This window comes from Anopheles nili, chromosome 3 (genome assembly GCF_943737925.1).
Source record: "Anopheles nili chromosome 3, idAnoNiliSN_F5_01, whole genome shotgun sequence".
NCBI classification, from domain to species: Eukaryota; Metazoa; Arthropoda; class Insecta; order Diptera; family Culicidae; genus Anopheles; species Anopheles nili.
The window spans coordinates 58,358,007-58,374,163 of NC_071292.1; the positions used below are offsets into that span (position 1 = coordinate 58,358,007).

At 50.6% G+C, this 16,157-nt stretch overlaps 2 protein-coding genes across 2 annotated transcripts; both read right to left on the bottom strand.

Moving 5' to 3' along the window:
- Positions 1-2,102: 2,102 nt before the first annotated feature.
- On the bottom strand, positions 2,103-7,839 carry LOC128722693 (phospholipid-transporting ATPase ABCA3-like). Its single transcript, XM_053816368.1, has 10 exons — positions 7,620-7,839; positions 7,349-7,548; positions 7,012-7,272; positions 6,682-6,936; positions 6,485-6,617; positions 5,033-6,407; positions 4,874-4,959; positions 4,451-4,812; positions 2,536-4,391; positions 2,103-2,437 (listed from the first exon to the last, which is right to left on the bottom strand). Exons 1-10 carry the CDS (start codon positions 7,837-7,839, stop codon positions 2,257-2,259), a joined length of 4,929 nt encoding a protein of 1,642 aa, XP_053672343.1. The 3' UTR covers positions 2,103-2,256.
- Positions 7,840-10,207: 2,368 nt separating this feature from the next.
- LOC128722691 (phospholipid-transporting ATPase ABCA3-like) lies at positions 10,208-15,615 on the bottom strand. The gene is made up of 6 exons (XM_053816366.1): positions 14,674-15,615; positions 13,096-14,609; positions 12,942-13,018; positions 12,517-12,869; positions 10,566-12,451; positions 10,208-10,479 (listed from the first exon to the last, which is right to left on the bottom strand). The coding sequence occupies exons 1-6, from the start codon at positions 15,613-15,615 to the stop codon at positions 10,299-10,301; spliced, it is 4,953 nt and encodes a 1,650-aa protein (XP_053672341.1). The 3' UTR covers positions 10,208-10,298.
- Between the last annotated feature and the right edge of the window lie 542 nt (positions 15,616-16,157).

Sequence of the window (16,157 nt, forward strand, 5' to 3'; positions counted from 1 at the left end):
GTCCGCATCAATCTTCCATTTCGCTGAAACCCCATGAACGATGGTTTCTCATTTCGCTAGGCAAATATTAATTCTCACCATCCCAACCAACGTCTTTGCTCGAGCTGGCATACTTCCTGGCCAGCTAGGGGCCCAGAATTTGGCTTCCGTGCATGTTCGATCACGCGCTTCGCACTGCGTGGGCATCAGTTCAACTTCGAGCATCTTGGGAGGGGGGCCATGAGCCATGAAAGCAAAACAAAAAGTATGCCAAAAAACCCATTACCTCTCATTCGATGGAACCGACCGGTCTGAATACCGGTACACCCACGCACCCACCAAGCGGATACCGTAGGGGTGCGCTTTGGTCGGTCGAGTTGAAGCACCTGAACTCAACCGATGCGCCCACACCATTCCGGAACCGGGCCGAAAACAATGGAGCCCGGTCAGACCTGGGCCCGTGGCCTCTGACCAAATCTGGCATCGAGGCGACAAAACACCTTCGCACTCGGGGCGGGTTTCTTTTGCCTACTTCTCGAGCGGCCAATTTCACCGCAGCGGCTTCACATGTTGGCGTGGTTTGAAATTCTCGAGGTCCGCGTCACCGCGATGGTGGCTTTGGCGAGTCGCAATCGAATTAGGTGGTGGTCGGACCGTGTATGGGTTGGTTTTAAGATCGTTTGATCGATGAGCTTTTCGCGTTGAATGTGTTTGGATGTGTTCTGTGGTAGAGTTTCATATGGCTTTTAAGATGACATGGGAGATTGCACAGGCCGTTGGAAAAGATAATTTCGATTCTCCTACGCACGCGATCTGCGTTTTTTGTAGATGAAATATTCAAATGCCCACAAAAAACTGCATTCGGAGAATCTCAAATTTAGCACCCTTGATTCGAGTGTTCTTCGATGTGACGGTAAAGCTAAGCACACCTTCGAAAATCGTCCATTTCTGAAAGCTCCGAGCACCGAGTTTGAGCAAACTTTAACCCAAGTCCGTCAAACTTCATCGCATCACCGTCCGATCGGGGTGTAAGGCACCTTCCGAGACCCACGCGCACGTCAGGCGCGTTGCCGAAGCAATATGAACGATTATTTGATTGTTTTAAAATCGATTACCGGAAACGTCCCGCCGGGCTGCGCCACCATAATCGTTACGCTAACGCTGCTGCCATTGACATTGACAGAAATTCAATATTGATTCGCGGAGCTACCGCCCGTCACGCGGGGCAGGACGAGTTTTACGAGATTTTGTATTGCTATGCTTTTCGTTTTTGATCGTTCGTTCGTTCGTTCGTTCGATTTTCTCATCAACTTCAACGGAAGGGGCCGAATGCTTCTCGGGAAACCCCCGGCTGGGGTGCTTTTCAATTGCGAACCCAGTAAACCAACCCGGGAAAACCACCTGTAGCGCAACGGCGGAATTGTTTCGATCTGTGAGAACGAATGCAGCTAAAGCCCCCCTCGCGAAAAACCGATCGATCGATACCGGGTGTAACGGAAGTGCTTCTCTTTCACAGCCTCGTCACCCACCCAGTGCTGTGTGCTTTGAATTTGTTTTAATTTGTGCTTCCAATTCGCGTTCACGCAACGGTACGCGCGGGAACGAATCAAACGCGTAATCAGACGCCGTTTTCATGCCGTCGAAGTGCTGAAGTGCGTTGTCAGAATTGATTAATTGCATTTGCAGCTCTCAGGTCCAGCCCGAGTGCGCAAATTAATCACATCGGTTTCGGTTTTCGCCAAACGCAGCTTGTTAGCGGAATAGCGGTCCGGACGTGCAACGGTAAGGGAGGTCGATTTTTCCTCATTTTCCGTGCTTCAATCGCACCTCGACCGACCGAGGAGGGCAGATGATTGATGAAGCTAATCCGACACAAACCAGAAACGCATGTCCTGTCATCTTCCCGAACAGGGTGTTTTTCCTTTCTTGAGGGGCGCTGTGCTAGCTATGCATCGTTCGGATATCGTTCTCAACGGCTATGTCACACGTCATCACACCGTTGCAATGGCATAATCCCTGTCTCCCAACAGGGAGCTTTCGAGCCGTTTAGCTTTTGGCGATAAGTGATTGTTTATTTTTCATTTCACATCAATCACACAGATTAGACGACATCCAGCGGTGCGCTGTGCTGTCAATAGTTCGCTTGGCGATAATACCTAGAGAAAACAAACCCCAAACCCCTCTTGATTAACACTCTGTAGCGTTGTTTGATCACAATTTCGGTGGCACATAAATTGGCGGTCCTTGCAAATGGCACTACGCCCATCGAACCGTCAGCTATTCGGTTGCTCTTTGATACTTGGTAAAAAACAGAAACACCTGCTCGAGCGTCGTCTGCCCGAGCGCGTAATCCTCGATGCCGAGCCGCTTCTTTGAACTTTCCATCAACCCAAACATGGCCGACCAACGCTGGTTCGTGCGCGCGATATGAAACGTCAGCGAGTCCTGGTACTCTTCCCTGTGTGTGACGAAGCGGGAAAAAAGAGCAAAAGAAAAAAAAACAAGATTAATAATTTAATCAGACACCAACATCAACACAACGATCGGTGTACTTACTTCAGAACGGCTCCCACGAACTGACTAGCAACGAACGATTTCACCTTTTCGGCGGCATCCGGCTGGGTTCGCTGTGTCTTGACCGTCAGCAGGAAACCCTCGGAAAATTTGTTCTTCAGGTGTTGCGTCGAACCGAGACATTTGAACTCGCCATTCACCATGATGGCTAGTCTGGTGCAAAGCGCTTCACACTCTTCCATGCTGTGCGAAGTGAGCACGATCGATTTGCCAGAGTTTCGGATCTTACAAATCACATTCCAAAACTGGCGCTTCGCTCCCGGATCCATACCGGTCGTTGGCTCGTCCAGGTACACCACCGAAGGATTTCCCATCAAAGCCAACGCTGTGCTGAGCTTTCGCTTGTTGCCCCCACTGTACGCCTTCGTGCGCTTGTCCAGATGCTTCGTAAAGTTCAGTTCCTCCGCCAGGGTGAGCGAAACTCCGTTGATCTCCTTCCGGCGTACTCCGCGCATCAACGCAAAAATGTGCAACGTTTCTCGCCCCGTCAAATCATCGAGCAGTGCGTCAAACTGCGGACAGTAGCCGATTTGCTTGTGCACTCGGTTCATGTCCGTGCGCAGGTTGATCCCGTTCACCCACGCATCCCCGGACGTGATGTTCTCGTCACCGGTCATCATCTTGAAGGTGGACGTTTTGCCCGCTCCATTGATACCGAGCAACCCGAAGCACTCGGAATGGCGCACCCCTATCGAAAGCTTATTGACTGCCACGAACTTGCCGTAGCTTTTCGAAAGCTCCTTCAGCACGAGGTTGTACGAGGCCAGCTCGCCTGCGCTGCATGCCGCTACTTTGTGTTTTTCCACCAACACATCTGAATCCTGCTCGCCATCTTCCCGAACTGGTTCGCTGTGGGTGGCTCGGGAGAATATCTTCTTCGTCACGCGGTAATCCACGATCAGCAAGATCGCAAATGCTACGACACCGATGCCGACGAAGAACAGCAAACTGCGATTGATGCCCGTTGTCGTGTCGAACGTAAAGGCGCTCGTATCGCAACACTGCGGCACTACCAGACACACGAGATCGGGCGTGCAGAAAGTGAGTTGTTCGCAGGCTCGCTGGCATAAAGCCTCCCGGCCACCGACCATGTTCAGTGCGTTCATGCTCTGCGTTAGCACGAAGCTCGGGAAGAACATGAATATCCACTCCAGCACATCCGCCACGTTCTGGAGATCGATTCCATCGAAGCGCAACAGTGACACGGCGGTGAAGAAGATCGTACCAGAGAGCACGTTCAGTAGCATCATTTTCACGAAGCCGGTGGCGGGCACGTGGAAAAGGTACGCGAACAGATACGTCACGGGCAGGCTGGCGAAGACGTAGAACAGCAACACCAGAAACACTCGACCTAGCTGATCGAACGTGGACCAACCGTCCTGTTGGATGATGGCCAGTGTCGCGATGTAACCAAGCGAAGACAGCACGAAGATCAAGTAGTCCCACAGGAAGGAGATCGCCCAGAAGAGGGTCACGTTCACGCCACTCACAAATTGCAGCAGTTTGGCGCGAGTCGTTCGCTCTTTGATGTAGAACAGAATGAACAGCGCAGATACGAATGCCATCGCAAAACCGGTGTTGAAAGCGAGCTGAAAACCTGCGTTAGCTCCAGTTTCTAGCCGTTGCAGTTGCGTGTCCAATCGGTACGGCAGGGGTTTATTGCTGACCCGTAGTTCACAGCTCGAACAGACGGACTGAAGCAGCGCGTTGTAGATCAAGTTCACTGCCAACGGAGCACTGTGGTACGCCTTGTTGTTAAACCAAGCGGTGCAGTTAGAGCTGCGTAGTGAAGCACCTACCCAGTACCGGTTGTTGAAAGTCGCAATGTCCTGCGTGGACTAGAAAAAGAACGAATGTGTCAAAAAATCACCAACCCCATCAAAGACGCTATCCTTACCCTGTTCAGGATGAAGGGGATCATTTCCTGTTGTGTTACATCCAACCGATGTACGGGTGGTTCAAGGCGGAACCGCTCTCGGAAAGCCTCCGTGGCCGCCTCCTGACCGGGTGTCGTTTCTAACACCGTCAGGGAACCGGTGTAACGGTTGAAGTTGATCTCCAGCTCGGGCAGATCTCGCCCAGTTTGAGCGTTGAGGAAGATCAGGTACGACAGCAGCACGAATATCACGGGAATTACGAACTGCAGCGTGAGCGTTATCCAGCTCCGGATGGTTGTGAGAAGCTTTTTGTAGAACTGGGCGTAGATTTGTTGGAACAGGCGCTTGGAGCCGTCCAGCAGCGTCAAGCCTTCCAGGGAGTCTACAAAAAGGAGTAAACGTTATTCAACTGAAAGAGTTAAGTCCCGGCGTGTGGAGCTTACAATTATCACTGTTCCCATTCAAATCGATGTATTCATTGTCGTCCTTCGTCGATGGATGCTCGGAGTTGTATGAATCGCTTCCAGCGCTGGAAAAATCAAGCATCACACATGCACATTAAGTCAAATCAATCGCTCCACAACAAGCTCCTGCTAACTTACCGCAAAAACACCTCCTCCATCGTGGTAAGCGAGATGCCGTAGCTCGAAATACCACATTTTTTCATCTGATCTTCCAGCTCCTCAAGCATTGGCTGGAACACCTTCAGGTAGTCCTCGCGCAACACGAACGATAGTTCCGTCCCAATGTCGGTTTCGACACGCACTTCCGGAATGTACTTCCGCAAAATCGCCAGCACTCGCTGCTTGTCACAGTTTGCTTCCTTCACGCAGATCAGCCGATACCCGGCGCCAAGGTTTTTCTTGAGGAAAAACGGTGACCCGATCGCGCGCAGCTGCCCTTCGGCCATGATCGCAATCCGATCTCCGAGCACGTCCGCCTCATCCATAAAGTGCGTCGACAGGATCACCGTTCGGCCGACCTTCTCCTTCTGTATCAAATCCCACAGGGCACGCCGGGCGGACGGATCCATACCGGAAGTGGGCTCGTCCAAAAGAACGACTCGAGAGCCACCACACAGTGCAATACCGACGCCCAGCTTGCGCTTCATGCCCCCAGACAGGGTGTGCGATTGAGCGTTTCGCTTATCGACCAGCTCAAGCAGGGTGACATACTTGTCGATTTCACTGGCCACCTTATCCCGGGGGATACCTTTCAGCTGCGAGAAAAACCTCAAATGCTCCGCTACGGTTAGCTCGTTGAACAGAACATTGTGCTGCGGACAGAGTCCCAGCGAAAAGCGAACCCCTTCGATGTCCTTCCGTATGTCGTACCCGTTCACGAGGGCCGTACCGGAGGTCGGTGAAAACATCCCAGTCAGCATGGACATCGTCGTCGTCTTGCCAGCTCCATTATGCCCCAACAGCACCGTGATCTGTCCGTCAAACATGTTCAGGTTCAACCCATCCACGGCCACCTTCTTGCCGTACACCTTGCGAAGGTTCACGATCCTCACACCTGCTCGATCGATATTTGGCTCCTGCTCGAAATACCCCGACGTGTCCACCTTTTGTGCACCCGTCCATCCGTCCTCGATGCGATTCCGCTTCCAAAAGTCACGGGTGAACAGGAAATTCCATGGTTTCGCTACACCGAACTCACCCGGCATCACCTGTTCGATGTATAGCGCGATCGCCAGATAGAGGAGCGCATCGATCACGAACATCACCATCACCAACCCGACGCTGAAATCGTCACCCATCGACGGTGAGGAGAACAGATTGCTCCACTGCAACCCATCCTGGCTGCCCTCGAGGCGGATTATGTTCATGATGCCGAAGGACATGGCCGTGTTTGAGAGGAGACTCGAGACGAGCTTCGTCCCCATGGCCATCTCGTCGTAGTTTGGCACGGCGATTTGAAATGGTATCGCAAACAGGAACCACATCAGCCCCGCGATACCAGCCGCGGTGTTAGCTGCAAAAGGAGCAGGATAATTCCGATAACATTAGCATTTGTTGGTGACATTCGTGCACGCTCAACCACCGCCATACCTTTGTTGAAGAACACGCTCATCATGAAACAGAAGCATATTGTTACAAGGATGTACGTGAGGAAGAAAAACCACAACACCGACCAGTCGGCGTACTCAATCACAGACAGATCAGTATTCGATGTCAAGTTAGCCTACAAATGAGAGCACGCTTGAGAAGGTAAGCATCAGATGTAAAACAATGAATCCTCGACTTACACTCATCAGGAACACCAGCAAGGAGATGGTAATAAGCAACAGAACTAAACACCGCACGAACCACGCCGTCCAGTGCAGCCAGTTTGGCAGGCCCATGATTTTCATAGCTTCCTTAAGCTGCTTCTCCTTCTCGATCGTGATGTACTTCACCGTATTGATGCAGGTGTAGAAGAACGATATCAAAATGATCATGGGCAGCAGGCGTTCCATCGCCACCAGCACCAGATCCTCGTAATATGGTGGGTAGGGATAGCGCTACAATACAAAAAGGATAAAACTATTGAAACGCTGTTCTTCCCGAGATCCTTTCCGAGATCATCGGCAACTCACCCGCAGATACACGTTCGGTAGATTGATCCAAGGCTCTTGCCTGCGAATGAATGCCCTCGAAACGGCAGCTTGCATCGAGAGGAATCCTTCCCGCAGATAGCTCGGAATGCCTCCATCCGATTGGTTTGCATTTCTCAAACCCTGCACAAACGGGACGACCATAAAGTTGGTGCGCCAGTTTCCAAACGTCCAACTGGTGAAACGCAGCTCACCAGGAAAGCGCAACGCATACTGCAGCTTCTGCGGCAACACGGTACTATTCTAAGCGGCGAGTAATCGGAAAGCATATTTTAATAAGAATGGTGTACGCGCTACGTTTGGATCGCTCCAAACATACCGCATAGCTGTCCGGGAATTCTATTCCACAGATGTAATTGCGCTGCATCAGTAAACTCTCCAGCTCGCGAGCGTTCTCCGTGGGAAATAGGAAAATCTGCCGTAAGCCAACGATTTCGCGCTGCAAAGCGTCCTGAAGTAGTCCTTCCAGCACCTCGTTTTGTGGTGAATACGCCACACTGAATGACACGGGAGGAAAAGCTGAGCAGGAAAATCAACATCACACAAACTCGTCGAACGTGCGCAGCGATCGCCTTTCGAAACTAACGTACCAAATTCAAGCTCGCTCAACGATCCTACATGCAGCTCGTCGAAGATGGTCGGTTCGAGCACCTCGTCCGGGTCGACCAAACCGCGAACGATGATCAGCATGGCGCAGCAAAACACCGGTATCAGAATCTCGAACATCGTCTGGATGTAGTGGCGCTTCTGGATGATCCAGTTCTTCCATAGCAGCAACACAAATTTGCTCCACCGCGAGGTGGACGCCATCGTAAGGAACTTAGAAGGCGATCTGCACGGGGTTAATGATCGAAAAAGCAAAGGGATAAAATGCAGCCACTTATGCTTCAAACTGCGCTGCGGTAAAGCACTCAGGTGCGGTAAAGTACCGCAGAAATAGGTATCTAGGAAACGTTTGAGAAATCAACCAAAGTTCGCTTTAAAACAATGAACGCATGTCTTATCACAATCGCGAAAAATAAACCGCTCTTACACGCTACACGTTATCGTCGATGTATACAAACACGTTCGTAAAGTAATTGGCTTTTGATGAGTTTTAGCACCGATACGCACAGCCGTGGTGTGGTTGATAAACGCATCTGATAACAAACCGATAAGATACGCACATGCGAATGAATCACGCGCAATGATCAGCGCAATTTAGTACACTTCAAAATGTGCTAAATAATTTCACCATTGCTAGAGACCCTCAAACAACACGTTTTAACTAGCAGCAGGTCTTCAGTGAGGCGAAAATATAATTAACCTGTGCGTCTCGATCCCACACGGTTTAACCTTCATGCTGATTTTCGCTTCAATTTTCGTTCACCGTTCAACGAATATGGCGACACCAATTAGAAGCTCCATTTGGAAGTGTGACATAAAAGGTGCCGAAAAAGCTATTCTTCACTCCTGCTCAAAACATCACCCCGATGATGGATGGACATTTATCCACCCCGAAACACACGTCACTGTACTGTAACCTTGAACCGCTCTCAAATTATCTCACTGCATTATTAAACGTGACACATCGTAATGGGGCGGGAAAACCGAAATGAGATGTCAACTTTCATCACTCTTTTTTCCACCGACGGCCGTATGTTTTCCTTATGGAATTCACATTTGTCAACATTTATGCGTGCGGCAGTGAGTGTTTCTCTCTTATCAGCTCGTCGGGAACATTCTCTTACGCAGGAAACCGACATCAACCAACGGTTTATCTGACCACGTTTGCGGTGTACCTTGCAAGTGCGTCACAGCGCGTTCTGGAACGGCCCCAGGTTTCTCGTTTTTCCAAGACCAGTGGCAGTGGGCAGCTTGGGTTGTTACACGTTTGAACCTTTTCCACACGACCTCAGCAAATATCCGCTTTACGCGAAAAGGTCTACGACGTGTTGTGTGACCAACACTAGCCGCTCGTCCGCACTGAACTGATTGTGTGGCCAATCAATTCGAAACGGCGACCGTCCTCTCCGGAGCCAGTCCGTAATTGCACCAGCCGTACGACTGTTTATCAACAAATCGCTACCGAGAGTTGCCGTATCTACTCCACCAACACTAGCAGGCTGGCGTGCTACTAGCATCGCACACGCCACTAGTAGCCGAGTTCGCGGACATTACTAAGCACATTTTTTTCGCTCTACACACGCGTTTTCCCTTGGCTCGTGTTCGCCCACGCGAGACGCAAAGTTGAAGGTAGCATTGTTTGCGTGTAGCCAAAGGCCGGCCCGCGTCATCATTACCGGGGGGTTGGTGCTGATAAAACCCTGTTCGCTCTCTCAAACGTTGCCTGCTTGCTAACGTCACTAAACACATGGTCACCGCTGAGCGAATGGGGCGTTCAAAACACTCCCAGTGTCCTGCGCTCACGTTTGAAGGGTCCCTAGCGCCACCTTGGAAAATTGATTTTTCCACCCTAAAATCGATGCCCATCCTATCGTGCGTGACCCTGGCGGAGGTCCTTGAGAAGCCTTTTTTCTTTTCATTTCCTTTTTCATTTATTTGCCGCCCAATGCCGGTGGGCTGATGATTTCACCTGCGCAACGCGTTATGGCGTCACCCTGACCCGTTGGTTTTATATTATTCAAACACACTGGCAGTGACATTCCACGTGGGGGTGGGCTTGGGAATATAAAAACGCACGATTTTATGATCCAACGACAATGTGAACTCGTGCCTCAGGGGAGGGCCTCATCGAATGGATGGATCACAAATGGCACAATCATTAGTTGCTTATCTCCACCCACTGTAACCGCACACAAAACATTACAGCCATCATTGGGGTGCGTACAATGTATGCCACGGAAAATATTCATATGCATCATTTATTCCATGAATTATTCCTACCTTGCGCGGAATTCAGTGGTGTATTAACACAAAATACCATCTCTTGTACATTGCAGGTATGCCAAACGAGACACACCGTTAATTTTCAGAATAACCACACGACACGTAAGTGAGATTTACTAAACAAAAAAAAATCTAACAGGCTCGCCGAAATTGCACTGCGATAAACAAATATTGATTGACGAAACACTGTCTGTCAAAGTAAATGTACAATATTTACAACGATATTAGAGGCATGCTAATGTCACGGCCTACTTAGCATACTAAAGTAAGGTCAACAATAATGTTTCACATGTTACAAACATCTTAAATATTTATTTACGAAAATATAGTTCCATTTTGCACTTAACGGACTAATGCTTAGTATAATATCTTCCATCCTGTCACTCTGTGACACGCTGGTATTTGGTGAAAAACAGGAACACCTGCTCGAGTGACGTTTGACCGAGAGCGTAGTCTTCGATTTCCAGCGCCTGCTTGGAGCTTTCCATCAGGCCGAACATCTGTGACCATTTCAGATCCGTGACCGGTATGTGGAATGTAAGCGAGTCCTCGTATTCCTCTCTGCACAAGGGATAGAAAAAAGCACCAAATGCAAATTGAAAACTGATTCCAACCTGATTCCATAGCTAATCAAAGAAAAAACTCACTTAAGAACGGCACCGCTAAAGCGACTCGTCACAAACTCCTTTACTCCGCTGACGCGCTTCTGCTGGGCATCCACAGATCCTCGAGTTACCTTCACGGTTAGCAGGAAACCTTTGGAAAATTTGTTCTTCAGGTGTTGCGTCGAACCGAGACACTTGAACTCGCCATTCACCATGATGGCGAGTCTGGTGCAGAGCGCTTCACACTCTTCCATGCTGTGTGACGTGAGCACGATCGATTTGCCGGTGTTGCGTACCTTGCAAATGACGTCCCAGAATTGGCGCTTCGCTCCCGGATCCATACCGGTTGTTGGCTCATCCAGGTACACCACCGAAGGATTTCCCATCAAAGCCAACGCTGTGCTGAGCTTACGCTTGTTGCCCCCACTGTACGCCTTCGTGCGCTTGTCCAGATGCTTCATGAAGTTGAGCTGTTCGGCCAAGGTGTAGGACACGTGTTTTACCTCTTCTGGACGCACTCCTCGCAAAAGCGCAAATATACGCAACGTCTCGCGACCGGTCAGATCCTCCAGCAATGCGTCAAACTGCGGACAGTAGCCAATCTGTCGGTGCGCTTGGTTCATGTCCGTGCGCAGGCTGATACCTTTAACCCAGGCGTCACCAGACGAAATTTCCTCGTCACCGGTCATCATCTTGAAGGTGGTCGTTTTGCCCGCTCCATTGATACCGAGCAGACCGAAGCACTCGGAATGATGGATGCCAATCGACAACTTGTTCACCGCCTGGAAGTTGCCATAGTTCTTCGTCAAATCGTGCAACAGCAAGTTGTGGGCATCGATCTCCGCCCTGGTGAGATTCTGAATTCGTCGCTTTTCCACCACCACATCTGAATCTTCTTCGGTGATCGAGCCCGCGCCATCTGAGGATGGTGCGATGGCCTTCGATTTCCGGCGGAAAAACCTCTGTACGATGCCATACTCCAGCCCGAACAACAGCCCGAAACTGACGCATCCTATCAGCACACAAAACAGCAGGTTCCGTACGATGCCGACTTTACCGAAAGAAAACACCTCCAAATCGCAGCACTGAGCGTTAAATCCGCACAAATCGTTCACATTACACTTCGGTCCCTGCAGTTCACACAACCGCGTGCAGAAGGTGGCCGTGCTGGAAGCCCCATTAAGGCTGTTCAACCCGTGGCTCAGCACGAAGCTGGGGAAAAACATAAACACCCACTCGAGCGCCTCGGCCACATCGTTCAAATCGATTCCCTTGAACTTAAGAATGTTGACCGTGGTGAAAAAGATCGCACCGGACAGCACGTTCAGCAGTAACATGCGCACGAACCCGGTTGCCGGAACTTGGAACAGAAACGAGAACAGATACGTCACCGGAAGTGCCGCGAAGCCGAAGAACAGCAGCAGCAAGAACGCACGCCCAAGCTCATCGAACGATGACCAACCCTCCTCCTGGAAGATGGCCACCGTCGCGATGTAAACCAGACAGTTCACCACGAAAAGCAGATAGTCCCACACGAAAGCTGTCGCCCAGAATAGCGTCACGTTGGTGCCACTGACGAACTGCAGCAGTTTGGCGCGAGATGCCCGCTCCTTGATGTAGAAGATGATGTACAGGGCGGATACGAACGCCATCGCGGAACCGGTGTTGAACGCGAGCTGAAAACCAGCGTTCAGTCCCGTGTTGAGCTTCTCCAGTTGTGTATCTAACCGGTACGGTAAGGGTTTGTTAATCACGTTCAACCGGCACTGAGGACATTCGGCCTGCAGGATGGCATTGTAGATCAGGTTGAGCGCAAGTGGAGCCGTGTGGAAAGCCTTATTGTTGAACCAACCGACGTACGGTGACGAACTCGAGATAGTCGCACCCACGTAGTACCGCGTGTTCACTGACGCAATGTCTTCCTTCGACTAGAATCAAAGATAATTCATGAGAGCGCGTATAATCCTACCACGTGTCACATTATGCTGCGTACCTTACGAATAATGTACTCCGTAATGTCCTCGCCGATCGTCACTAAACCACCGCGATCCGCAAACATGTTCTGGAACGCCTGGACCCTACCGGTGTCTCCATCGGCACTCTCCAGCACGGTGATCGCTTTCTCGTACGAATCCATCGTAATGTCCAGCGACGGAAGATCCTTGCTGGCGGAGATACTTCTCGTGATGACGAACGTGATGCAAACGTAGAATATCGGTATGGCAAACATCATGGCCAGTTGAATGTAGGCGCGGATAGTTGAGAGGTACTTCTTCAGTACCTGTGCTTTTATCTGGTTGAACAACAGCTCCTTACCGGTCAGCAAGTGAAGCCGTTCAAGTGCATCTGTTAGGAAAGTACCAGCGGTCATTTAGTAATTACCACGACGCTCGAGACACGCGGAGCACTATCACTTACATTCTTCATTCGTTCCCTCGACAATGTGTGAGCCATTACTGTGGGTTTCCGCTTCTTCAAAGCTATCACTACCGGCTCTAAAAACAAGGGAAACCATTACCATAGCAACCGTTGTACTGGCACCTCATCATCAGCTCTCATCATGACCACTTACTTGAGAAAAACTTCCTCCATCGTTGTGAGCGATATTCCGTAGCTCGTAATCCCACAGCTCACCATTTGCTGTTCGATGTCCTGCAGCAACCGCTGGAACACATCCAGATAGTCCTCCTTCAGGATGAACGACAACTCCGACCCGATATCCGTGTCGATCGTCACATCCGGGATGTACTTCCGCAAAATGCCCAACAACCGTTGCTTATCGCAGTGCGCATCCTTCACGCAGATCAACCGATACCCGACACCGAACGATTTCTTGAGGAAAAATGGCGATCCGACGGCCTTCAGCTTACCTTCCGCCATGATCGCTATCCGGTCTCCGAGCACGTCCGCCTCATCCATAAAGTGCGTCGACAGCAGCATCGTGCGGTGTTGCTTTTCCTTTTGCAGAAGGTTCCATAGGGCTCGTCGAGCGGACGGATCCATACCGGAAGTGGGCTCATCGAGCAAAACGACCTTCGAGCCACCGCACAGTGCCATTCCGACAGCCAGCTTTCGCTTCATTCCCCCAGATAGGGTGTGCGATTGAGCACCGCGCTTATCCACCAGCTCAAGCATCTTTAGATATCGATCGATCTCCTCACCGACCGCCGCGACTGGTACACCTTTCAAGCGCGAGAAAAACCGCAAATGCTCATCCACCGTCATCTCATCGAAGAGCACGTTATGCTGCGGGCAAAGTCCTAGCGACGATCGAACTCCACCGATGTCGGTGCGGATATCGTGCCCATTGATGAGAGCCGTTCCTGAGGTCGGCGAAAACACACCCGTCAGCATGGACATTGTCGTCGTTTTTCCGGCACCATTGTGTCCGAGCAGAACGCAGATCTGGTTTTCGTACATCCGAAGGTTGAGTCCTTCCACTGCCGCCTTTTTGCCTTTGTACACTTTGCGCAGTTGCGTGATCTCGATGCCAGCATACCCGGCCGGATCTTGCTCGATGTATCGGGATTCCGTGGACGCTGGTCGCTCGTCCCGATTGAACAGCGTTTCGTGTGATGGCTTGCCATTACCAACCCAGAACTCCTTCGTGAACGGAAAGTACCATGGCCTTGCCACACCAAACTCTCCAGGCATCACCTGTTCGACGTAAAGCGCGATCAGCAGATAGATCGCAGCATCAACCAACAACATGATCATCGCCAAACCCACGTTGAACCCATCGTCGATGGTGGCCGGTTCAAAAAGGTTTGACCAGCGCAAACCCGATGCGGTCGCTTCCAGCCGGATGGTCAAGAACATGCCCAGTGACATGGCGGAGTTGGAGAGCAGACAGAGAGCTAGCTTTGCACCCGTACCCATTTCGTCGTAGTTTTGCTGCGACACGTTGAACGGAAGCTGTGACACGAACCACAGCAGCCCCGCGATTCCGGCAGCAGTGTTTGCTTTGCTGAAAAACACGCTGATCATGAAGCAGTAGCAGATCGTCGTGATGCTGAATACGAAGAAGAAAAACCAGACAAGCGTCCAGTCGGAGTTTTCTAAGATGGCTGCCGAGCTGAAGGGGACCTGCAGAGACACGAACCGTTAACAGGGTGTTTTCATGCTGAAAACTTCACGGTGGAAAACCTACACATAGTAGAATCGTGATGAGCGACAGAGACACGGTCAGGAGAATGAGACACTTCACAAACCACGCCGTCCAGTGCAGCCAGTTCGAAAGGCCCATGATCTTCATGGCTTCCTTGAGCTGCTTCTCCTTCTCGATCGTGATGTACTTCACCGTGTTAACGCAGGTGTAGAAAAACGAGATAACGATGATGAGCGCAAGCAGTTGCTGCAGTGCCTCAAGGATCGCATCGTCGTAGTACGGCGGATACGGGTACCGCTGTATGTGCACCGTTGGCAACGACACTCCTCCCAAACGCCTGCCCAAAAGGGCTCGCGAAACAGCCCCCTGAATGGCCAGAAAGCCTTCCTTGTAGTAACTCGGTGATCCACCATCGGTTTCGTCCGGGTTGCGAAGGCGCGGAGAAAATGGTACCACCAGCAGGTTGGTCTGCCAGTTTGAGAACTGACCTTCCTCGACACGCAACTCGCCGGGAAAACGCACAGCAAAGGTTAAGCTATCCGGCACAGCATCACCCAACGTCCAGTTGGCGAAAGTGGCATCAAATTCGACCCCGGCGAGGTACGCCGATTCCACAATCACACCCTCCATCTCGCGAGCATCCGTAAATGAGGCATAACTCAACCGCGTCTCTGGATCGTTCTCATTCAACGATCGGACCGCTTCCCGGATGACTTCCTCGAGCAGCTCGTTCCGGGGGGAGTAGGCGAGCTTGTAGTCCGTGGTCAGGTTGCCGACCTGCGTGATCCGATCGGTTTCGAGCGGTTCAAACACCGTATTGCGATCGACGAATTTTGGATCGACGAGTCCACGTACGAGCAGTAGTATTGAGCAGCATAGCACCGGTACGAGGACCTCAAAAAGCGTCTGTACGATGTGTCGCTTTTGCAGGATCCAATTCTTCCAGAGAAGAAGCACAAACTTCTCCCAGTTGCTAGTTGCCATTTTTGCGTATGCTAGCGGACAGATAGCGGGGCCCTGTGATAGATAGTAGGGAGACATCGGTTAGGGTGTGATTTTAGCCCCGAAGGGATCTTATCGCAGTAACGTGACCAAGACAAATGACTTTTACGCGATTGTTCGCAACGATCTATCGTTGATGGGTGCAAGAGCCAAAAGGGAAAGCTAAAGCTCACTTTTCTGACATTTTCTCACCAATTATAAAGTCAGTTTTATAACATACACGATACACTCATCTGAATGAGGTTTTTTTTTTCAATTCACTTGTCAGTGTGCCTAGAACAAATGATTCAAATGAGGAAAAAATACGACACCACGTGACACATAGTTTCTATTCTACATTATTTGTAACTTTGTTCGAAGCGACAGCGTCACTAGTCACCAAAGGATACTAATGATCCAACCGGGGTTCGAGCAAAGCCATCCATATTTTATGATCCTTCTCACATATCTCACACGCAGTGAGCACTTTAATAGGAGCAATCAGTTCGTTTCCGAACAATTACACAAAATGTCTCGTATATCCT

Excerpts from the sequence above, each read along its gene's own strand:
- LOC128722693 (XM_053816368.1), bottom strand. The coding sequence starts at position 7,839 with ATGGCGTCCACCTCGCGGTGGAGCAAATTTGTGTTGCTGCTATGGAAG. Across the intron at positions 6,618-6,681 it reads TGCTGGTGTTCCTGATGAGT|GCTAACTTGACATCGAATAC; the intron begins GTAAGTCGAGGA and ends TCTCATTTGTAG. Across the intron at positions 2,438-2,535 it reads TTCGTGGGAGCCGTTCTGAA|GGAAGAGTACCAGGACTCGC; the intron begins GTAAGTACACCG and ends CGTCACACACAG.
- LOC128722691 (XM_053816366.1), bottom strand. The coding sequence starts at position 15,615 with ATGGCAACTAGCAACTGGGAGAAGTTTGTGCTTCTTCTCTGGAAGAAT. Across the intron at positions 12,870-12,941 it reads CGAGGGAACGAATGAAGAAT|ATGCACTTGAACGGCTTCAC; the intron begins GTAAGTGATAGT and ends CTTTCCTAACAG. Across the intron at positions 12,452-12,516 it reads CGGAGTACATTATTCGTAAG|TCGAAGGAAGACATTGCGTC; the intron begins GTACGCAGCATA and ends CTTTGATTCTAG.